The sequence below is a fragment of the Verruconis gallopava genome, assembly GCF_000836295.1.
Source record: "Verruconis gallopava strain CBS 43764 unplaced genomic scaffold supercont1.14, whole genome shotgun sequence".
Classification (NCBI taxonomy): domain Eukaryota; kingdom Fungi; phylum Ascomycota; class Dothideomycetes; order Venturiales; family Sympoventuriaceae; genus Verruconis; species Verruconis gallopava.
The window spans coordinates 589784-609974 of record NW_015622150.1 but is presented as its reverse complement, the minus strand read 5'-3'; the positions used below and the strand labels follow the sequence as shown (position 1 = coordinate 609974).

At 50.7% G+C, this 20191-nt stretch overlaps 8 protein-coding genes across 8 annotated transcripts; 4 read left to right on the top strand and 4 right to left on the bottom strand.

The window, feature by feature from the left end:
• Positions 1-698: 698 nt before the first annotated feature.
• On the top strand, positions 699-2509 carry PV09_04970 (uncharacterized protein). Its single transcript, XM_016358414.1, has 3 exons — positions 699-1346; positions 1398-1567; positions 1618-2509. The coding sequence occupies exons 1-3, from the start codon at positions 980-982 to the stop codon at positions 2332-2334; spliced, it is 1254 nt and encodes a 417-aa protein (XP_016214032.1). The 5' UTR covers positions 699-979; the 3' UTR covers positions 2335-2509.
• Positions 2510-3130: 621 nt separating this feature from the next.
• On the top strand, positions 3131-7063 carry PV09_04969 (uncharacterized protein). The gene is made up of 2 exons (XM_016358413.1): positions 3131-5850; positions 5903-7063. The coding sequence occupies exons 1-2, from the start codon at positions 3282-3284 to the stop codon at positions 6775-6777; spliced, it is 3444 nt and encodes a 1147-aa protein (XP_016214031.1). The 5' UTR covers positions 3131-3281; the 3' UTR covers positions 6778-7063.
• Positions 7064-7277: 214 nt separating this feature from the next.
• PV09_04968 (uncharacterized protein) lies at positions 7278-8184 on the top strand. Its single transcript, XM_016358412.1, has 2 exons — positions 7278-7764; positions 7810-8184. Exons 1-2 carry the CDS (start codon positions 7389-7391, stop codon positions 7854-7856), a joined length of 423 nt encoding a protein of 140 aa, XP_016214030.1. The 5' UTR covers positions 7278-7388; the 3' UTR covers positions 7857-8184.
• Positions 7975-10256, bottom strand: PV09_04967 (uncharacterized protein). Its single transcript, XM_016358411.1, has 4 exons — positions 9942-10256; positions 9007-9883; positions 8238-8955; positions 7975-8173 (listed from the first exon to the last, which is right to left on the bottom strand). The coding sequence occupies exons 1-4, from the start codon at positions 10201-10203 to the stop codon at positions 8126-8128; spliced, it is 1905 nt and encodes a 634-aa protein (XP_016214029.1). The 5' UTR covers positions 10204-10256; the 3' UTR covers positions 7975-8125.
• A 200-nt stretch (positions 10257-10456) lies between these two features.
• PV09_04966 (uncharacterized protein) lies at positions 10457-12836 on the bottom strand. Its single transcript, XM_016358410.1, has 2 exons — positions 12314-12836; positions 10457-12255 (listed from the first exon to the last, which is right to left on the bottom strand). The coding sequence occupies exons 1-2, from the start codon at positions 12623-12625 to the stop codon at positions 10525-10527; spliced, it is 2043 nt and encodes a 680-aa protein (XP_016214028.1). The 5' UTR covers positions 12626-12836; the 3' UTR covers positions 10457-10524.
• Positions 12837-13063: 227 nt separating this feature from the next.
• PV09_04965 (uncharacterized protein) lies at positions 13064-16529 on the bottom strand. The gene is made up of 2 exons (XM_016358409.1): positions 15726-16529; positions 13064-15672 (listed from the first exon to the last, which is right to left on the bottom strand). The coding sequence occupies exons 1-2, from the start codon at positions 15917-15919 to the stop codon at positions 13371-13373; spliced, it is 2496 nt and encodes an 831-aa protein (XP_016214027.1). The 5' UTR covers positions 15920-16529; the 3' UTR covers positions 13064-13370.
• PV09_04964 (uncharacterized protein) lies at positions 16446-18291 on the top strand. The gene has a single exon (XM_016358408.1). The coding sequence runs from the start codon at positions 17160-17162 to the stop codon at positions 18006-18008; it is 849 nt and encodes a 282-aa protein (XP_016214026.1). The 5' UTR covers positions 16446-17159; the 3' UTR covers positions 18009-18291.
• PV09_04963 (uncharacterized protein) lies at positions 18141-20105 on the bottom strand. The gene is made up of 3 exons (XM_016358407.1): positions 19809-20105; positions 19641-19753; positions 18141-19592 (listed from the first exon to the last, which is right to left on the bottom strand). The coding sequence occupies exons 1-3, from the start codon at positions 19974-19976 to the stop codon at positions 18272-18274; spliced, it is 1602 nt and encodes a 533-aa protein (XP_016214025.1). The 5' UTR covers positions 19977-20105; the 3' UTR covers positions 18141-18271.
• Between the last annotated feature and the right edge of the window lie 86 nt (positions 20106-20191).

The window sequence follows — 20191 nt, the reverse complement described above, 5'->3', positions numbered from 1 at the left end:
TCATACTAGAGGTCTTGCATCCACTAACAAACTGCGACCATTTGCACTCAGACCCTCAGAGGGTTTTCGAAATAACGGCATCTAATTGGTGCAGGAGTTTAAAGGAGTTTAGTGCGAAAAGCCTTACCCCATAGGGTAAGGCACGAAACGCCCTCTGAGGGTCTGAGCCTGCTGAGATAATTTTTTTCTTTTTTTTTTTTTCTTTATGTTTTTGCCAAAGTGGTGAAACTACGGAGTAGCCAGGTATCTTCAATGATCCCTCTAGCATCGAAAGTCTAATAAGCGACATGAACCGCCGTAGTTTCTCCTAGTCCTCGCCTCGCTATGATGGGCTGCAAAGTGATTTGCGCCCTGTGGGCGGATAGTTGAGCCGCTCGTCTGATCATACCTAGTCTAATGCCTCTACGCATGATGACAGAGCTGCATAATGTTGCTAGAAGCAAAGCAAGCCTGGAAATGGGCCATGCTATTCCCGTGCTTTTTATTCCCGAATCCTTCTTAATCTAGCTAAGTTAGAAGTTTGTGCTCGTGACTTTGTATGGCTCATAACTTACCGGATTCGCTCTGGATGGACAATGTGTTTGCTTACCACATGCCCATCTTACGTCATTGTTTCGGTCCGAAAGCCGCTAGGTTGGTCTCGATTTGGATTCCTGTCTAACTGACCGAGGCAGAAATTTCTGGCAACAACAGACCCTCTCATCATGAACTTCAGGCTTGTCCTGCTTCTAAACGCTGGTCTCCATCATAGTAAGCTTAGAGGCATGCAGAGGCTTTTACAATATATTGTAGGCCTGTGATCTAATTTGCTCGCGCCGGGTGGAGGGACGTGTGAGTAACAGGTCGTATCCGAAGTCTCAGGGTCCCGCAAACTATAATTGAATGAACGCCGTCTCGGGCTTCACTTTTCCTCCAACATTCAAAAATTTTCTTTCTCATGTCATCCTCTTCCTCTCAATATCTTCGTTAAGCGCCTGCTATGGATCCATCTGGTGCTTCTGAGGGCGTGTGCGCTGTCCCCGTTGAGGATGTTGCTCACAATATCACCAACTCGGAGTTGGATCAGCTACTAGCGGAGCTCGAAAAGACAAGACATGGATGGCGACGTATTGTCACGAATTTCACGCCTGCGTGGTTTTCCGTCACGATGGGCACAGGAATTGCGTCCATCTTGCTGTATGGGCTTCCTTATAATGGAGATTGGCTTTACTGGCTTTCCGTTATTATTTTTGCACTTAACGTTTTCCTATTCGTGCTGTTCACGGTCATTTCGATTATAAGATACACTCTCTACCCAGGCATATGGTCCGCAATGATCAGGCATCCGGTCCAGTCATTATTTTTAGGTTCGTCTATCTCCCCACATCTTTTACTCATGTTTTCTAACCCGTTTCCAGGAACATTCCCTATGGGCCTAGCTACAATAATCAACATGATGTGCAAGGTTTGCGTTCCTGCTTGGGGTTCTTGGGTTGCAACATTCGCATGGACGCTCTGGTGGATTGATGTCGTTGCGGCTTTGGCTACAAACTTATACATGCCGTTTATCATTATGTACAAACACGAGGTAAGGTGTTGCCGGTTTCGATTGCTTTTCCAAATCTGATCAGGGCGTAGACACAATTATCCAAAATGACTGCGGCTTGGCTGCTGCCAATCGTGGCGACCATCGTCTCCTCGGCAACAGGAGGCGTTCTTGCGACGGTTCTGCCTAACCCCCAACATGCGCTATGGACCGTAATTATCAGCTACATCCTGTGGGGCTGTGGTGTTCCTCTCGCCATGTTCACTCTCGTGATGTACTTCCATAGGTTGACGATGCACGCACTTCCACCCCGAGAAGTCATTGTCTCAGTATTCCTCCCTCTAGGCCCTCTCGGCCAAGGAGCTTTTGCCATCATGCAGCTCGGCAAGGACGCCTTACGAATCATACCGGAAACAGGGAACGTTCCTCTCGCTCCCATGGCTGGCCAAATTGCATACGTTGGAGGGCTGCTGCTCGGCTTGATTATGTGGGGCTTTGGCCTCGTTTGGCTCTTCTTTGCAGTGGCTTCCATCTCAAGATCCAAATTTCCCTTCAATATTGGATGGTGGGGTTTCACTTTCCCTCTTGGCGTGTATTCTGTTGCCACGACGACTCTTGCACTCGAACTACCTTCATTGGTCTTTAAAGTGCTGGGGACCATCTTTTCGGTTGCGGTTGTCCTGCTGTGGATGGTAGTTGCTACCGGCACTGCGATGAAAGCTTGGACAGGAGAACTTTTCTTCGCGCCCTGCTTGGACGATTGGAAGAGGAGACTGGAGGAAAAGCGTAGCAACACTTTGCATGTGTAGAAGAGCAAACCTGAAACGTCTTGGCTCCGATTGGGGATCACTGAATGCTGCAGTTCTAGCGAAGCATGTATAATACATAGCACGTTAATCGATTATACTTCATGGCACATTTTGCTGCCTATAGAGCCGAAATAAAATCAGCTTAGTTTGGAACACAGTGAAGTGATCAAGCGGCGTCCTTGCTCATTCCTGTCAATTAGATGGTGGTTGATATTAAGCCGGAGCCGAATTTCCTTGGCACCGGAGAAAAAGGTTGGATACGCGAAGAGACGATCTGGGGCCCCAGGCGCGGTACATGGCCGGGCCGCGAGTAGGAGGCATCGTAGATAATAACCATCGCCATTGGAAGGACTGGGTGATCAAATGTTGATAAAGATGTGTGATGATCATCTTTTCCTGCTGGGAACGCTCCCCCCGCTTGGCTTTGTCTTGGAGACGAGAAAGGTAACAAGAGTGTCACGGCAACATAAGAAAACACTGCTTTCACAGCTTATTCGCGCTTGGGATCCTCTATTCTCTACGTACGTCTTGGCGACGAGCACTGGCAGCGACGGTGCCGGCCACCACATCGTCTGCGCGACCAGAGCAAGACGGTCGACATCCCTCCGGCAAAGATCTCCTGGCTTAAAGGCTCACGCAGATTTGCGGGCTCTCATTGTACTTGTACAGTTAGCTCGCTCGGACTAGGCCCGTCACGGCGTGCTGGCCACAGGGGTTTGCGCGCTTGGGCCAGGCTTATGACCCCCGTACGCATGCGCTGCCCATCAAGGACTTTTTGGCTGCTGCTTTACTTATTATTGGGCTTGCGGACGACGTTTGTTTGAACACCCAAGCCACAAGGCTGCCTCTGTTCTTCGAGACATCTGACCGCGGCAAGAACCGGGCTGCACGCCTATCGTATCATTCTGTTCAGCGCGTGCATCTGCGCAGATGAAGTTCCCCACACGATGCCTGGGGAGACTCTTAAATCGTCGCCAGCGGAGAATGATCGGGTGTCCGGGGCGGTCACTGCAGTCAGACCAGACAGCTCGCCAGCCGTGGCTGATGAGCCAGATGTGGACGAATTCGGGTTGCCGGTGAGGAAACCTAAGAGACAGCCTCCGGTGCAAGAACACCAAAGCGACGATCCGGACGACGTGTCAGACACGGAGGCCTTTGTAGACGCCCCTTCTGGACCCGTGGCTGAGCAGACTGGCGAACCCGACAAGGGAATACAAGCTAAGGAGCCTCTGACGCTTGATACTAGTCCACAGTCCGCAGACGCAAGACATGATGACTCGGGAAAGCGAACACCAGCCGCGGGGGATAGTGATTCGAAAGGTACAAATGGTGAACATGACCGCCCGAGGACGCCAACGATGCAGAAGCACGACAACGCCGACGCCGAGAAGGCGACAAGCCCAAAGAGCACGAGGAGTCCAGCCAGTGCCGGCAATTCAGTGAGACACAGCGTAACGGTGGCATCAGAATGGTCCCATATGCAGCTCGCCCCTCAATTGGAGAAAGAGGAAGCGGAAGATGAGGGCGAGTGGCAGGCTATGCCGGCATATGCACCGTTCGACATTTACGACGACAATAACAAGCTCATTGCAAAAGAGGCGCACGACTATGATGACGACATGGTGCAATATGGCGCCCTAGGTGGAGCAGGTAAAGGATACACAAGATTGCAGCTCGACGAAGATGCGCAGTCGACGACAAGCATGGACGATAATACCGCATACCTGTTTAAAGATGGTGCTAAAGGCACTACAGTTACAGAAGACGATGAAGAAATCAGAGATGCCTTGGGACAAATGCAGGCGACCAAAGAACTGCTCACCGAAGGACAACGAATTGCCTATGTCGGAATCGTTCGGCTCACCATGATTGAAATGCTCAATGATTTGGAAAAGCTGGAAAAGAACAAGCAAACTAAAAAGGCTGTCCAGTTCGCGGCAGCATCTCTACAGATGTGGTCGCAAAAGATGATGCTGCGACTCTACGCTCACATGGAGATCGGCGCAGATGAGCAGGTTATGATAGAGCAATTAACCTCACATGGCGTGCAAGCATCGGATCTCAAGCCGGCGCTCATGATCAATGCGAAGATTAAACGCCCGGATGCTGAAGGAAGTGACAAAAAGCACGAGAAAGATCAGGTAGACGCAGACTCTAGCAAATCCGCTTCATCCACGCCACGACGCTCTGAATCGTCTCATTTTTCCATTCCATCTCCATTTGGAAAACGAACGTCTGTTTCGTCTTCGGGACTGAAGTCACCTGGAATAGATTCGCAGTCAAAGTCGCCCTTTCCCTCACCAGCTCTACGCTCACCGAGTGTTACTGGAGAACCTTTGCCGTACGACGAGCACATACCAAAATCTCCGTCACCACAATCAACAGACATCAAGCCTCTTTCTGAGGTGGAAGACACGAAAGATCTCGATATCGACATTAGATGGACCGTGCTCTGCGACTTCTTCCTGATCCTCATTGCAGACGCCACATACGATGCTCGGTCCAGAAGACTTCTTGAGCGCGTTGCTCAGCATCTGGAGGTGTCGTGGCTCGATATTTGTCGTTTCGAGAAACGCGTCACCGACGCTCTAGAGATGCAAGAGGCCGCTGATAAGGAGAATTGGAACGAAGAAGAGCATCTAGAAGCACGTCGCAAGCAAGCGAGAAAAAAGAGACTTATGGTTATGGGTCTTGCTACCGTGGGTGGTAGTTTGGTTATTGGTCTTTCGGCGGGTCTACTTGCGCCGTTCATCGGCGCCGGCTTGGCAGCTGGATTCACCACTATCGGTGTAGCAGGCACGAGCGGTTTTCTTGCCGGAGCTGGAGGCGCGGCGATTGTCACAACCACCGGAATCGTAACTGGAGGTACCATCGGCGTCCGAGCTGCAGACAGACGAACAGGCGCTGTGAAGACATTTGAATATCGCCCCTTGCATAACAACAAGCGTGTCAATCTGATTGTCACTATAGCTGGCTGGATGAATGGTAAAGTAGACGATGTTAGACTACCATTCAGTACTGTTGATCCTATCATGGGCGACATCTACTCAATACACTGGGAACCGGAGATGCTACAATCTATGGGTCAGACAATCAGCATCCTTGCCACGGAGGCGCTCACACAAACACTGCAGCAAGTCTTGGGAAGCACGATCCTCATCACTCTTATGGCTGCGTTGCAAGTGCCAATTTTACTCACGAAGCTCTCATACCTCATCGATAATCCATGGAACGTATCTCTAGCACGTGCAGATCTTGCGGGGTTGATTCTGGCTGACTCGCTTATCGACCGAAATCTGGGCTCGAGGCCAATCACACTCGTCGGCTTCTCACTTGGCGCTCGGGTTATCTTTTCTTGCTTGAAGGAATTAGCAAAGAAAGGGCGGCCTGGTTTAGTTCAGAACGTGTACATCTTTGGCGCTCCAGTTATCGCGAACAAGAATGAATTTACAAAGTGCAGATCGGTTGTTTCCGGTCGCTTTTTGAATGCTTACTCACGTAATGACTGGATTTTGGGTAGGGCTAAATCCTTTCATTAATTTGCTGCTTTCAACTGACTTAGCTACAGCCTACCTCTTCCGTATAACTGGAGGTGGTATAGCAAAGGTTGCCGGCTTGACCCCGGTTGACGATGTACCTGATATCGAAAACGTTAACGTCACGGAATGGGTTCCCGGGCATATGTCCTACCGTGCGGCCATGCCACGCTTATTGCGTGAGGTTGGTTGGGAAGTCACCTCTGACGAGTTTACCGAGATTGAGGACCCAGATCCGGAGAATCACGAAAAGCGTCAACGTGAGCTAATCAACGAAATCGAAGAAGCGAGGAAGCAGCTAGATGAGAAGCAAGCGAATAAAAAGCAAAGCAAGTTCGCATTCTGGCGTAAGAAGAAGACTGAGAAGAAAGAGTGGGAGGTGTACGAGGGTGACGCGATCACTGAAGAACCCGAATTGACGCAAGGGCAGTTGGAGAAAAGGGCTGAGGGCGTTCTCTTTGACATTGATGCTATACGGGCTGAGGTCAAAGAACTCACTGGCCATGAGATTCAGGTCAAGCAATTGGAGAGCACACTGCCACCGATGAAGATCACAATCGATTCAAACGGAAATACACCGGAACCGACACCACTGCCTCTGAGAGCAACAAGAAGCCAAAATGACGTTACCGCACCGAGTCCAGCTCTAAGTATGCCGTCTGCAACCCATAAGTCGACTTTTGATTACAGTGACCACTTCCCTTACGAAAATGAAAGCGGCGAAATTACCATGTCATTCGATTTACCAACAAGCGATGTAAGTAGACGGTCACCAATGCCATCAGAACGCCCTCCCCTGAAGCAACACTCGACGGCTCCCGTAGATATGCGAGCGGACCATAATGCATGGGCTGATGAGTATGACGATTTTGGACAAGGAAAGGAGATTAAGATGACTTTCGCATAAGTACATACCGCATTTACGTAGAGTTGACGAGCTTGGGCGTCTCTTCAACGCTGGCGCACTTGATTTATTTTTTGGGGAAGATATTTTCCAGAAGAAAACTAGGTTCTCTTTTTTACGCATTAATTTTAACACGCATTTTGTAGAGGTGAGTGACTTAAACTCACTCTTTTCTCTGGCTTTGGAGTCAGTTTGCGGCAAAATGCAGCACAAATATACCATGTATTATAATTTCTGAAATGCAATTAGACGCACGCCCTGCAAGGAAAGAGAAGAAGCTGAACCGAACAGAACCCGTCTACGAGCTGAGAGTGAATGTTGAAAACCTTCGTGTTACCATTAAGTAACAGCCTGTAACCTGGGCAATCATCTCCACCTTGCAACCGCCGGAAGTCTACACAAAGAACGAACTGGGTCAACACCAGCTTCACAACTAAACCTTACGCACATAGTGGCGCTCGTACCAGCTTACAATTTTGCTTTTTGATATCCCGAGATCCCGTCTCGAGATCTCACTTTGCGAGGGCTATCTTCGACGTCTCAGCGTTCTCATCTTCCTTCCGTTACGCGCATTCCCGTCACCCAATCATTCAGTCTCTTGTCAATGACCCAAGATGGCGACAAAATCGAGCAGTTTAAACAAAGGAAAACAGTACGATGAAGTCGTGGTTATCGTGCTTCTAATGGCTCTGAAGTCATCTGGCGGCACCGCTAGCTCTTGGTACCAAGATATGGCGGCGCTAGATGGCACGCGCACAGTGTCTAGCTTGGAGCACAGCCTTCGTGCCGCCAACAAGCTAGCTGGTGAACTGCTCGACAGGAAGAGGAAAGGTGAGGCCTTCGAGCCCGCACTCATCGGCCGACCATCTGTAACCTCTGAGCTCGCGGCTGTAGCAAAAAAGCGAAAGCGGGTTGTTACTGGCGCTTCTCATAACGCGAACAAGGGTCAATGGAGCAAGGCCAACAATGCAGTACACTCGGCTGAGAAGGGTAAGGATGCTACGTTTATTGTCAACCGTGCTAAGGTGAGGGCAGGCTATTCTCAGATTCAAATCAAATCGGAGGATGACGAGTACATTTGAGTCACACATAAATGTAGGCCTTTGGAATCTGTGACTGCTCACCGATCAAGATGACGGAGAGGTGATTCGTCTTTTCGTTAAATGTCGTGGCCGGTGAAATCAACCAGTCCACTGGCTAGACGGCACGAACAAAGACCAAGGGGAAGGGGAAGGTAGTATCGAAGCATAAGAATGGCTCCGGAAGGCAAAACGATAGCGTCTTTTTGCGACTTGAGTCTTATGCTAGAATGCAGAGCATGAGTCAGGGTGGAGTGGTGTTGAGGAAGCTTTCACGATTGCACCATCTTAATGCGTCCCTCGAGCCGTGGTGCTATTGCCTACATGACTGATTAATAAACTCCACAAAACTTTGCGAGGGAAATAAAGGGAAAAAAAAATTACCTTTGTCCAGTTGACCGTGAATTCTCCTTCGTCCATCTTGTCACACAGTGCAGGATCGCCGGGTAGTCCAGCCAGCCTTCTCCACTTTCGCATCACCTTTCTCATGATCGCAAGTTCCCTCTCGTGAGCCGCAACAATGTCCGGTACTGGAGTGAAGTCATTTTCGTCTTCATCCTCATCCAACGCTTTGTCATTGGCTCTCATTCTGCTGGGGTACTTGTTCATCGATACGGGACTCGCCCCAGGACTGTTGCTCGGCTCAACAACAGGATGGTGCAAGTGCACTTGCTCGTGTATGTGACCAAAGCATCGACCAAGGGATTTACTCCATGATCTCCACTTCTCGACTACTTTCAAAGACATGAAGTATTGACGTAAAATCGTGGAGATCAAAACGCCGTTTTCTTCACTTACAATCTCCTCACACTCACCTCCTTCTGACTTGACAAGCAATGCATCATAACCGTCTTTTCCACGACCCATGTAGCCCCTTGTGACCAACTTGTACTTCCGACCGGTGTCCAGCGGCTGACCATTGATAAGGACGGTTTTGATGCGTTTCATCCGGGGAACATTTGGGTCAAATTCCATTTCAATTCCAGACACCTGTGGAAATCTCCCTTCTAACGCAGGATACATTGAGACCGAGTTTTCTAACGCTTCTAGTAATGCTTCTCCTGTTACCATGATAACTATCACGGGGTCTTCGAAAGGAAAACTTGGTCTTGTCAGCAGCGTCAGTCGAGCGGGAACCTGCATCCAGCCTTACCAGTCCAAGATATCTTTCAACCTTATGATGCCCGGCGCATATATCTGATCGCCACGGATTGTTCCGCTAGCTATCAAACAGCAGTCGCCTTGGTAGTAGAACTTCATCAAGTCGCAAACGAAGTTGCCGTAGTTGCTCTCCTTCGTCCTGACTGTGACAAATCGAGCATCCAGCGGGGCAAGCGTGTACCCGATCGGCTTTTCAAGTTTCGCTTTAAGCGATTCCGTAAGTTTCCTGGCCAAGGCCACCGAGTCCTCATCCTCTGAAATGCTTGCCACCACATCACGTCTGATGATCTTGAAGTCCCATTTCGACGCCGAACCCTCTGTACCTGAGCGGCGCCACGCCTCAATATAGCTCAAGTTTTTGAAGTCAGTACCCGAGCGCAGAACGTGGCATCCATTCCGGAAGCTGTGGTTGTAGAAATGATCATGGCCGCCAAGAACCAGATCTAGCATTCCTTCTGGCACGTTCTCCGCTAGCTTATTGTCGTTTGGCTCACGCTGATGAGTAAGAGCAATTATGATTTCTGCTCCTTGCTCTCTCAGCTTGGGCGCAAGTTCCTTGGCCGTAGCCGAGGCAGACTTGTATATCAAATTTGGGGGCAGTGAATTAATAGTATCCAGCCATTCTCGCTCAGCAAGGCCGATCAGACCAACCTTGATTCCGTTCGACGAAGTGAGCATAAGTGTTGGCAAGCAATTCGCGAGCGGCACATTTTCACCCAGTTCAGGATCTAGAACGTTAGCCAGAAGCCAGGGGAACTTGCATTGCGAAGCGAGGTTGCGAAACTGCTTAACGCCAAAGTCGAGATCATGGTTGCCTATGCACGCTGCGTCGGTGCCGATGTTGTTCAAAAACGGAACCATATGCGAGCCTGGCGGCGGTGTTAGCTGAAGATCCTCCATTGATATCGCAATCGTAGTCGAACATACCCTTGGTGACGGAACTTTCCAGACTCGGATTCCAAGCGTCGCCAGAGAAGAAAGTCAGCAATTCCGCCTGGTTCCTAAATTTATCATCATCCCTGTAATACTTCGACAGCGTCATGAACCGCGCAATGCCGCCCACGGGCTCAGCGGAGGAGGCATCTATGTGATAGACATCGTTGTAGTGGAGAAGGCGGAGATCGGGAAATCTTCCCTGATCTTGGCCGAAAATAACGACTTCATGTGCAGATGGCTGGTCGATTGCCATTTTCACTGCGGAAATCCGGGCACAGTGTCTCGAAGGATTTATTGAGATTTTCCACGAGACGTCAGTGTTTGCTGAGATAATTCACACAAAGGACTTGGCTCAGCCGCGCGCTAGCGTCACCCAATCAGGAAATTCGCATCAACTGAATGCAAAAGTATGCTGATGAAGACAACCATATCGGAAAGAGCCGCATGCAGGGACAGAAGTGCCGAATAGAGCAGAAATGAGCAAAAAAGGAGGACTTCTGAATCATGAACAGAGAGACCAAGTAGTAATGACTACACATTAGGAGCACACATGGAAAGATACGATTACAGATGTTCAGCCATCCGACCATAAAAGCCAGAGATACCAAGGAAACGCCACAAATGCAACCCTCAAGACCGTCCATTTAAACTCCGCATATAACAGTGCGAGACCCTTCAAACGCTTTGCTTTCTTCGGTCTCGTATCTACAAATGACAAAGACTTTTTCTCTTTTTCGAACTCTGCCGGACCGAAGTAACCCGCGTGTTGTATAAGTGGCACGCCGTATCCTTTTGCTGGGGACGGCGAGCCATAGATTCCGCTCAAAGGCTTTGCAGGACTTCCTGAGCGCCCTGTGAGTGTCGCGGCGCGCGACCGGCGGCCATGGCGGCTCCCTGAGCCAGAACCGTCGTCCGAGGATGATGTGAGTGCTTCCTCAGCCTCGGGCACGTACTCAGGTGCATTGATGGTCGGGAGGACGGGACTTTCTGCACCGCCAAAGGGAGATTTTGACGGGTTTAGCGACATGTGTGCAGCTCTGATGAGAAGGACTGACACAGTAAAAAGAAAGAGCAAACCGTATTTGATGAAGATGCTCAGCTGGTCTGGCAGCAAGCAAAGATGCGATTGCAATGTGGGAATGTCGATTGGACCTTCAATCGACAAACCTTCCTCATCCACAGGATTCCAAAGTGTGACGAGCTGGACGCCGGGTCTTCTGACACCCATGGCCCAAGACAATGTTTTGACGGTGATCTCACGAATGCCTCCACCGCCGGAGGGAAATCGCATGTGCTTCGTTTCGCAGTAGTCGTGGTCGTCTCCCGAAAACGCGTATCGGACATCACCGATCTGGCTTGTGATCTCTAGCGTTCTTTCGCCAGAGAGTACATTCTGATACTGGTAACCCGCTTGCACAAGGATTGAGTTTCGCGGATCTTTCTCAAGAAGTTTCCCGCGTGCATCTCTCCCCTGCGGGTAGCGCTCACGCTTCGGCCCGCACGGCGTGTCCGGATCTCTGTAGAGAGGTACATGACTGAGAAGCACGGCGGGATAACCGGAAGAATCGAGACCCTCGTTGACGGGAAGGTATGCTTTTTTCAATTCTCGTGTCTCGTAGATTTCGTGCTTGTACCGGCCTTTGAATGAAACGCCGAACTGCTTTCTCAGATCTTCCGCAATGGCCTTCATCCTTGTGTCCTGAATGGTGCTGAGAAACTCCTCCGTCGGTTTCCACACCTGCTCAGCATCCTTCTCGTCGGGGTGATCTTTTGCGCTGAGCGAAACGCCGTCGACCGAAATGAACGAGTGGTTCCCGATGATGTCTACTCTGTTGCCCTCTCCAAAATAAGCCTCGAATCGTTTTCTGACGGGCAGGTGGACGCCATTTCCAAACCCTAGATCGTGATTTCCTGGGAGACTCGCAATCAATCGCCGCCTATCCCTTTGACCCTTCCTTGGTGCAACACCGGCTTTTGTGAACGTGTCAAAAAAGATCTTGCCAAAACGGTTGTATTCATTTAACCAGAAGGACTCGCCGTAGGCCTTCCAGTTCTTCTCAGGGTTGTTCCACCTGCCTCCACCGGAGACGGACCACTCTCGGCCTCCATCGAAGAGATCTCCTAGGAAGATGGTGGTGTCCGGGTACAGACGCTCCTGCATGAGCTTATACACCCGCTTGAGATATAGATCGGTGTATTTGACTGTGAGGGTAGAGAGGGGCCATGGCCTGCCCGGGTACGTGTGAGGGTCGACGAGTTGAGGGTCTGCTACGAAGGCAACGTGATGAGGATTGGCACCTCGAGGCTAAATCGACCGTCAGCAACTGACAAAATCCCGGATCATGTAGGAACGTTGTACGCACCCAACTTTCCCAGTGGTGCCAGTCACAGGCCTCTATTGATTTCGAAAAGATCAACCTTTCGCCGTAGTAGAGTGCCCATATCCACAGGACCTGCAAGAGCAGCACGACTGTGAACAACTGCCTGAACCATCCTTTCCGCTTGGCTTCCTCGCTGTATGGCCGGCCTCTCCGTCGTCGTAGGTAGTCTTCCGACATTATCGCCGCACACGTGTCCGCGGCCTTCCTCACGCCAGCGACAATGTCATGCCCAATGTGCTGGGGTTCTCTAAAGTGATTGCGCGTCGACCTCGGATCACCGTATGCGTAGCTCATGATGGCTGTCGATGCTCACGGAGAAAGACAAGAGGCGATCTTGAAGAGAAATTTCATCGCCCGGCATTCAAAGCGTAAGGGATAAGTAATTAGGGCACCGGCATGGCCAGACTATACAATCCTGGATGTAAATCGCCATTGGAGCAATCTTACAAGTTACAGATCGGGCTGTGGGGTCCTGCATGTACCTCCTGAGATGAGTGGCTGCGTGGCTTAATTAGGTTTGACCGTTGGATTTTGGGCGCGGGCTGTGCCCGCCGTCGCTTGCGGCTCGCTACAGTATCATATGACGTTCGGGCTTCTGACGCGTCCGACGTTGAAAAAGTGCGACTCGACTCCATTCGGATCCGCTCAGAGGAGCAAACAGCTACGCAATCTGCTCTCCTGACACGTACGCCTATATGTGTGTGTATGTTTGCACCGAAGACGAACCGTAACATAACGTAGAGCTTTCTCTGTTTCTCCTTGCACGCACGAACCACGTTTTGACTTATTATTAGTCATTAAGTTACCGGTTACCTGTCTATACTGCTCCGACCTGTCTATTTCCCCATGACAGAATCCGACTGTGATGAAACAGCGTACACGTCTCATGAGCTCCACCGAAGTTGATCGGATTTTTCATAGGTATAAAGGACTCTAGAACGCCATTGAAACCTGATCATTGTTTGTTTTGCGACGCCTGCAAAGAAAAAAAAAAACCCATAACGCACATTGCAACAGTCCGAACAATTCCTGCAGTTTATTAAGATGCGTCAGGTATTGAAGTGCCAAAGGTCGCACCCAGGCTACCCGCCATAGTTGCAGGCACCGCAAACTTGTTTACAACGCCATCCACTGTCATGGCCATGCTCTGCTGCTGAGCCAAATCCCACCCTGTTGCATTATTGTCGAACATGAGACCGTCAAAGTTGAGTTCGCCGATTCGGGCACCTAGGTCCTCGTCGAAGTCGACTCGAACATCTGTTGCAGTGCTTGGCATGCCGTGCGCCTTCTTGAACAGCTCGAGCCATTCGCTGTTGTCCGCTGCTGTTTGGTTCCATGTGTCGTCGTCTTCGTAAAGGATCCTTCGCGCTTTCGATTGCAACATCTCGTCTGTCGGGATAATACCCATGGCCATCTGTTCGCGCGCGTACTGGCCCAACCTGACGGTTAATATCTCCCAGCATGTTAGAGCGCCCTGGTTTGACCTCGTCGGCGACCTGTGACTCAGACTATGGTCCATGGTTTTGTACAGAGGCTCCATGGCAAGTGCATCACATGTTGCTGGAGCAGTACTGGCAAACATTCCGTCGAAGTCGGGCATCGTCGACACAACTTCCTGCATGGACTCTGGGCCAATGAGTGATTCCCAATTAGGGCCATCGCTCATGGTGTACTCCAAATCGTTACCTGGGCCAACGGTAAGGCGTAGTTGGCCCCATGTTGCTTCATTGGAGGCGCTGAACGGGAAAGGGCTTAACGATTCGTTGCCAATTAGATATGGTGGCATCGCGTTTGTGACCTGGGCAGCGACAGCTGGATCTAAGCCGCGACAGCCCTTCCAATCCTTCATCTGAGCACCAGCTCTGAAGTGCTTGGCAATGTGGTCGATCCTATCCTGCCAGCGCGTGAATTCTTGCTTGCAAAAACCGCAGCGACTCTTTATGTAGACCGCTTCCGACTTCCAGTTGTCCATGGTCTCGAGCATTTTACAGCCGTGTACAAGTCGCAGATGTTGTCGGAGGTGGTCTTTCCTGTAGAAGGTTCGAGCATCCCGACCTTTCTCTTCGCATGCTTTGTGATTGTGCGTTTCAATATGCTCTTCTGTCGGGTCGTTCTCTCCACAATAAACACATTGCTCCTGACCAGAAGGACCGGTCCAGACTGGACCAAGCGGGGCACACATCCACTTCTCTAAACTGAGATGTAAAGACTTTTCGTGCCTCGCCCAGTCATATTTCGTCCTGAAACGATCTGTGCAAAACGTGCACTGGAAAGGCCGCGTCTCTTGAACGCGTTTGCTCTTCGAGGGATTCGCCGCCGTTCTTCGTCGTCGTCGTCGATCCTTGGTCCTGCTAGAGCCAAAGGAGTTGCGAGAGTTTTGAGAAAGAGATGATCCCAATGATCCCGAGGAAAGTAATGAACCAAAGGAGTCCGATTGTCCGGTACCCAAACTGGTGACGGACGGTGCACGGTGCTGCACGAGAGATGAACTCGATCCGGCGCTTGATAAAAAGCCAGGTCGTGCGCCCGCAGAACTGGAGAAAGATGAGTACGAGTCTGTTCGAGAAGATTTTGTTTTCTCAACGGCATCCACGATATCCGGGATGCGAGCCGGTTCATTTTCAGGCGGAGAGTGCTGCCAACGTTCGAGAGGATTCATGAAGTCCCAGGTCTTTCCGTTATGTCTAATGCTCTTCTTGTCGAAGGGGACATCAATGGCATCTGAGCCAGTCGGCCATGTTGGAGAGCGAATGCTTGGAGAGACACCGCGGTTCCGAGTCTTCCTCCTTCTCCTGGTGTTGGCCATCCAGTTGGTGATCTGTGTAGCTTTTAACCCTGTGAGTGCTTGTAGGTCTTCCTTTTCTTGCTCTGTAGGATAGGGATGGTCGGCGTGCGCGTCCATCCAATCCTTGAGCACCTTAACGGCTGCCCGAGGGAACCGTGTACCAGTCTTTCGGCTGGGACGGTCATGCTCCTCGTCAAGATAATCGAAGCCAGCTCGGTCCCAAGACTTCATAGCAGTGATGCCTGTGAGGGCGCCCTGCTCCTGGACTTGGTCTTCGGCCACGGTGTGCAAGGTGTCCATGACGACGTTAGGGCGGGTTTTGTTGGTTGCAAAGCTGCACTGCCTGAACAAGGCGTTGCATGGCGAGCAGAAGTGCTGGCCCTCGTAAGTGAAAAAGCACTCTAGACCCTTCGACCTGCAGTAGTCGCAAGCGCGGTCCGGCTTTGAATATCTAGGAATCCACGCCTTGAAATTGGCGTAGTTCTCCGGCTGAAGACTGGTGTCGCAGTCTGGCTCGTCTAGACCAAAGTCTGCAATGATCTTGTCGCACAAGCAACTGTTGTCTTTGTAAGCAATCCACCCCATGTATCAAGAGGTGGGTCCACTCACGCTTCATACGGGTGGACTGAACAGTTGCTGATGTATGTCGAGACCGCGTTGGACAGATCCGGGAGCAGATCCCCCTCCGCTGGCTCCAACTGTGGATCGTTCGACAACGCAAGGTGCGAATCCATAGCCTCTGGTTCCGTGATGCCTCCAAAATCGAAAAATTGGCCCATGGAATCCTGATCTGAGCCCGCCATTGCGAGCTAGCTAAGCCCAATCAAGGGCAAGACTTCTCAAATTGAGTGAGCCGGAGCGGTCGCCCTTTGATGGATTAAAGGGCGCGTGGAAGTACTTCGGAAGATGACAAGAGTTGGAATGTGTTTTTATGAGAGGAATTCCCGAGGAGTCATAGAGGCGTAAGGCTTGGCCGAGCCGGTGCTGGATAAGCTTGTCGAGCAAAGGGCGCGCTTTGTGCAGCGTTCGAGCGGGCGAAGCGATGGTCACCCTGTCTGGTCTTGCAGTGGTGCGTTCTCCTGCAGCGGCTTCGAGGCCTGTGAATGGCCAGCGACGGCGAGTTGTGGGTTCTTTATTCCTGTCTAGGACAAAGCAGAATCTCCACCTTTTCTAGAAGCCTACCAAAACCGCTTCCAACGCTGTTCGCTGTGCTTTTCAATCACCTGTTGCTTGTTCCGATCGGCTCGCTGTGATTGTTAATGCGGCTTCTGCAAAGGAAGGCCATAAATGTGTGCTCTTTGCTGCCTCCGTGTGCTCTTCCGGTGAACACTTGAAGCCTGCGCCTCGTTCTGCTCGTCTTCGCTGGCTGCTCCTCGCATGACAGGGAACAAACCCTTCGAGCATATTCTTTCCAGCTCGTACAGTGGTCGTATTGACATGTCTAGGGCGCAGCATTTGACCTCCGTTGCCGGAGCCCGTCACGGAGGGCTTCCGCACCACCACTGCACCACCCTCGACCTCCCAGCCGGTTCTGTGGTCGGATCATCATCCATGAGGCGTCTCACGCGACAGTCAGGAAAATCCAAGTTAGCCGTCTTCCTTGTGCGCATGCCTAAGCATGTCTTTCGAATTGTCTTCATCCGACTCAGCACTGGCTTCGTCTCGATCAGGCACGGATCTGCATCTCAGCTCACAACTCCATGTCGAAAGTGTGCACTCGGCCGGGCAGCTTCCCAGTGGAAGAAAAGAAGTCTTTCCTACTCTGAGCATGCTCACACTCATAGAACTGCGCCGTTGTTGCGGAGCGGCAGTCTTGTGGCATGGTGCTTTGTAGATCTCAGCCTATGTTGCCTCTGCCTTATGCTCGGTACTTTGCTCTTTTGGCAGCAGCTTCCCCGCTTACAGGTATCTTCGATGAACCGAAGTAGTATAACAACCGTTCAGAGTCTCCGCTTGTGTGAATTTCCAATCCTCGTCTCCGCGCATCCAAATCTTCCTTCGCATTTTTCTTCACGAGAGTCTCTCTAGGTTGAAAATCCGACAATGGCGCCACATGTTGAAGAGCCAGTGTCATCAGAGAACGGAGGCGACACCACGAAACCCGTGGCGCCCAAAGTGATCTTCCCCTCGCCTCCAAAGTTTGACGACCCGTATGAAGAGCGCGACTATCTCAAAGGGCGACTAGCCGCGGCGTTTCGCATTTTTGGCAAGTATGGCTTCGACGAAGGCATCGCTGGTCACATCACCGTTAGAGATCCTGTTGAGAAAAATACATTTTGGGTCAACCCTCTCGGTGTCTCGTTCTCACTCATGAAGAAGTCGGACTTGATCAGAGTCGGTGAGAATGGCGAGGTCATCGATGGTGGCCCCGTACGTTTGCTAAACACTGCTGCTTATATGATACACCACGCCGTTCACACGGCTCGTCCCGATGTCAACGCGGCAGCACACAGTCATAGCATCTACGGACGAAGTTTCTGCACACTTGGAAGGAAGTTGGACATCATCACACAGGACTCGTGCTCCTTCTACAACGACCATGTCCTTTACGAGAACTTCAACGGCGTAGTCCTTGCCAAAGAAGAAGGCGAAAACATTGCCAAGTGTCTTGGATCTAAAAAGGCCGCCTTGCTTGGAAATCACGGTCTGTTGACGGTTGGCGAGACAGTCGAAGCTGCAGTCTTCTGGTTCATAAGCCTGGACAAGTGCTGCCAGGCACAGCTTCTTGCTGATGCCGCAGCTGGTGGCAGAGGCCACGAGACGGTGAAGATCAACGACGAGGATGCGCAATTTACATACAATACTACCGGTACTCCTCTTTTCGGATGGTTTTCTGCAAAACCTATCTTTGATCTGATCCACAAGGAGACCAATGGAGACTATCTCGAGTGAGCATCTAACCATTTTTGCAGGCGTCAAACGTCGATAAGAGGACGGAGCGGAAGTTCTTCTGCAACGTCTCTGAATCATGAGTTTCCACAACGGCAGTAACTACGCTTGGATGCTTCGCAGCAAGACGTCTGATCATAATGAAATCTGTACGCAGTCGTATTAAATTAAAGCCACGCTACGCTTAAATCAGATATATTTGTGTGCTACCACAAGAAGCCGAATTACTGGACTGCTGGCATACCAACTCAAATAGAAATATCAAATCATTTCGTTTTCTTCCATGCTTTCATAAGCTTCTTCAGACCCTTCTCCATCTCAACGCGGCCATCGTAGGTCTTCCACACTTCATGTGGAGCCTTGTTGACAACGCTCCAGCTGAGCAAATTGTCCGTAATCTTTGTCATATCCTCCTGCTTAGACTCCCAATCTTTGTCAGTCCTGACTTTGATCCCGGAGCTGATCACCACGAGAGGCGTATCTCTCTGCTGAATATTGCGCGCGGAAGCGATGTCGTTCTTCGTTAGCGACTCCGCGACGAGATTCTCCTGGAGCTGTGCTTTGATGAATTTTCCGCCTTGATAGGCGCTTTTTCCATACACACGATCCTCTCGAGTGCGACCCTTGAAGATGGCGCCGGCGATACGTTGGAATCCAAGCGGAGACAGGATGCCATAACCCCACAGTACAAATCCACGGCCTGCAGAGCCAATCCTAGACAACAGGTCCTCATGCAGAGGATCGACAAGCATAATGCCGGCAACATCATGTATATGCGTGCTGCTGAAAATGCGTGATACCAAACTTCCGTAGCCGGCCGAAACTAAAATCCAGGGGCCTTCTTCACCGCTCTTCGCAAGTGCTTCCGATAAAGCCCTTGCACTCATACCAGCTGAATGTGGAGAAGGTGCATTGTCCGACCAAGCGTAGCCAGGGCGGTCCCAATAGCAGTACCTAGCAATTGTTCCGTTTCTGTACGACGCATGCGCCCAATTCTCAAAGTCGTACTCAGAGGGATATTCGCCAGCCTCCAAAAGGACAGTAGGAACCCGTTTTCCACCGGTGGTATAGGTAACATTCCCGACACAGGCAAGATGTACTTGATACTTGTCACCATCGACATATATCCGATCACCGTGCCATTCCAAGGACGAATCTCGAGCTCGAATGATAAGTGTCGCTGTCATAAGCACAACAATAGCGACAAAAATAGTGAGGAAAATGGTGGATATCATAACGCCGAGCCATTCTTTCAGCGTCCTTCTCGTTTCTGGTCGTCCCGTCAATCGCTCCTCTTCCTCCTTCTTCCCCCACGCAACGACTCTGTCCGTGATGGCGCACCATAACGAGATCAACGTGGCCCAAACGACCGACGCAATACCAACCCAGCCTTCCTCCTGTCTAAGCCTGCCAACTGCTACGATAATAATCATGTCAATGAGCAATAGGCCACCAATCAAGTAGGTGAGTATTCGCATTGCTCGAGATGGATTGGCGAAGAACAGGAGCGCAACGACAAGGTTGCCGACGGTTAGAGTGGTGTAGGAGAAGTCGAAGAAACCCGAGCCTCGTGAGTGCATCTTGGGTCTGGTACACGTAAGCGATCGGAAGATACTTGCACAGAGCAACACTTACGGCGAAACAAAAATTGATACTAGTAACAACACCCACCACAGGAAGGTAATTGCGAGAAATACGATGGTGAGATAACGCAAGAATCGTACCGTCCACAGGTTGTAGGGAGACACCTGGTCTCTGTTAGCACCTGAATATTTGTATGCCTTTTCAGCCTTGAGAACTCACGGCTGGATCATCTGGGTCCAAGTAGCCATCGTGCCTGACTGGAGGAGGCCTTTCTTGTAGCAAACGGGTTCTTTCCGTCGGCTCTTCATGACTAGGTCGACTGCTCTCCCCATTAGTCGTCGCCACGTCTCCGCGCAGATCGTTCTTCTTGCTGCCCCAAATCGCCATTCTGGAAAGATATTCTACGTTTGTAAGAAAAGAGAACGGAGGAAAAAAAATGTTTCCCACAGCAGACTTTGCCCCAAATTCATAGGAGATAATGGTCTGGTGATGGGGAGGGGGGCATTTTCATGAGCTACGCTTTAGTTGGAACTACGTCATGATGGCAAAAACGGCGCGTCTTGTGAACTCGATCGGTCAGTCTAGTTCATCCGCTAGCCACG

What these genes read in the sequence shown, in the direction of transcription:
- PV09_04970 (XM_016358414.1), top strand. Translation starts at nt 980, where the DNA reads ATGGATCCATCTGGTGCTTCTGAGGGCGTGTGCGCTGTCCCCGTTGAG. An exon ending in GGTCCAGTCATTATTTTTAG is followed by an intron (nt 1,347 to 1,397) that starts GTTCGTCTATCT and finishes ACCCGTTTCCAG; the next exon opens with GAACATTCCCTATGGGCCTA. An exon ending in TCATTATGTACAAACACGAG is followed by an intron (nt 1,568 to 1,617) that starts GTAAGGTGTTGC and finishes ATCAGGGCGTAG; the next exon opens with ACACAATTATCCAAAATGAC.
- PV09_04969 (XM_016358413.1), top strand. Translation starts at nt 3,282, where the DNA reads ATGCCTGGGGAGACTCTTAAATCGTCGCCAGCGGAGAATGATCGGGTG. An exon ending in ACGTAATGACTGGATTTTGG is followed by an intron (nt 5,851 to 5,902) that starts GTAGGGCTAAAT and finishes ACTTAGCTACAG; the next exon opens with CCTACCTCTTCCGTATAACT.
- PV09_04968 (XM_016358412.1), top strand. Translation starts at nt 7,389, where the DNA reads ATGGCGACAAAATCGAGCAGTTTAAACAAAGGAAAACAGTACGATGAA. An exon ending in AGTACACTCGGCTGAGAAGG is followed by an intron (nt 7,765 to 7,809) that starts GTAAGGATGCTA and finishes AGGTGAGGGCAG; the next exon opens with GCTATTCTCAGATTCAAATC.
- PV09_04967 (XM_016358411.1), bottom strand. Translation starts at nt 10,203, where the DNA reads ATGGCAATCGACCAGCCATCTGCACATGAAGTCGTTATTTTCGGCCAA. An exon ending in GGAAAGTTCCGTCACCAAGG is followed by an intron (nt 9,884 to 9,941) that starts GTATGTTCGACT and finishes CACCGCCGCCAG; the next exon opens with GCTCGCATATGGTTCCGTTT. An exon ending in TTGAAAGATATCTTGGACTG is followed by an intron (nt 8,956 to 9,006) that starts GTAAGGCTGGAT and finishes GACAAGACCAAG; the next exon opens with TTTTCCTTTCGAAGACCCCG.
- PV09_04966 (XM_016358410.1), bottom strand. Translation starts at nt 12,625, where the DNA reads ATGAGCTACGCATACGGTGATCCGAGGTCGACGCGCAATCACTTTAGA. An exon ending in GGCACCACTGGGAAAGTTGG is followed by an intron (nt 12,256 to 12,313) that starts GTGCGTACAACG and finishes CGGTCGATTTAG; the next exon opens with CCTCGAGGTGCCAATCCTCA.
- PV09_04965 (XM_016358409.1), bottom strand. Translation starts at nt 15,919, where the DNA reads ATGGCGGGCTCAGATCAGGATTCCATGGGCCAATTTTTCGATTTTGGA. An exon ending in TCAGTCCACCCGTATGAAGC is followed by an intron (nt 15,673 to 15,725) that starts GTGAGTGGACCC and finishes CAAAGACAACAG; the next exon opens with TTGCTTGTGCGACAAGATCA.
- PV09_04964 (XM_016358408.1), top strand. Translation starts at nt 17,160, where the DNA reads ATGGCGCCACATGTTGAAGAGCCAGTGTCATCAGAGAACGGAGGCGAC.
- PV09_04963 (XM_016358407.1), bottom strand. Translation starts at nt 19,976, where the DNA reads ATGGCGATTTGGGGCAGCAAGAAGAACGATCTGCGCGGAGACGTGGCG. An exon ending in TGGACCCAGATGATCCAGCC is followed by an intron (nt 19,754 to 19,808) that starts GTGAGTTCTCAA and finishes AACAGAGACCAG; the next exon opens with GTGTCTCCCTACAACCTGTG. An exon ending in GTATCAATTTTTGTTTCGCC is followed by an intron (nt 19,593 to 19,640) that starts GTAAGTGTTGCT and finishes TACGTGTACCAG; the next exon opens with ACCCAAGATGCACTCACGAG.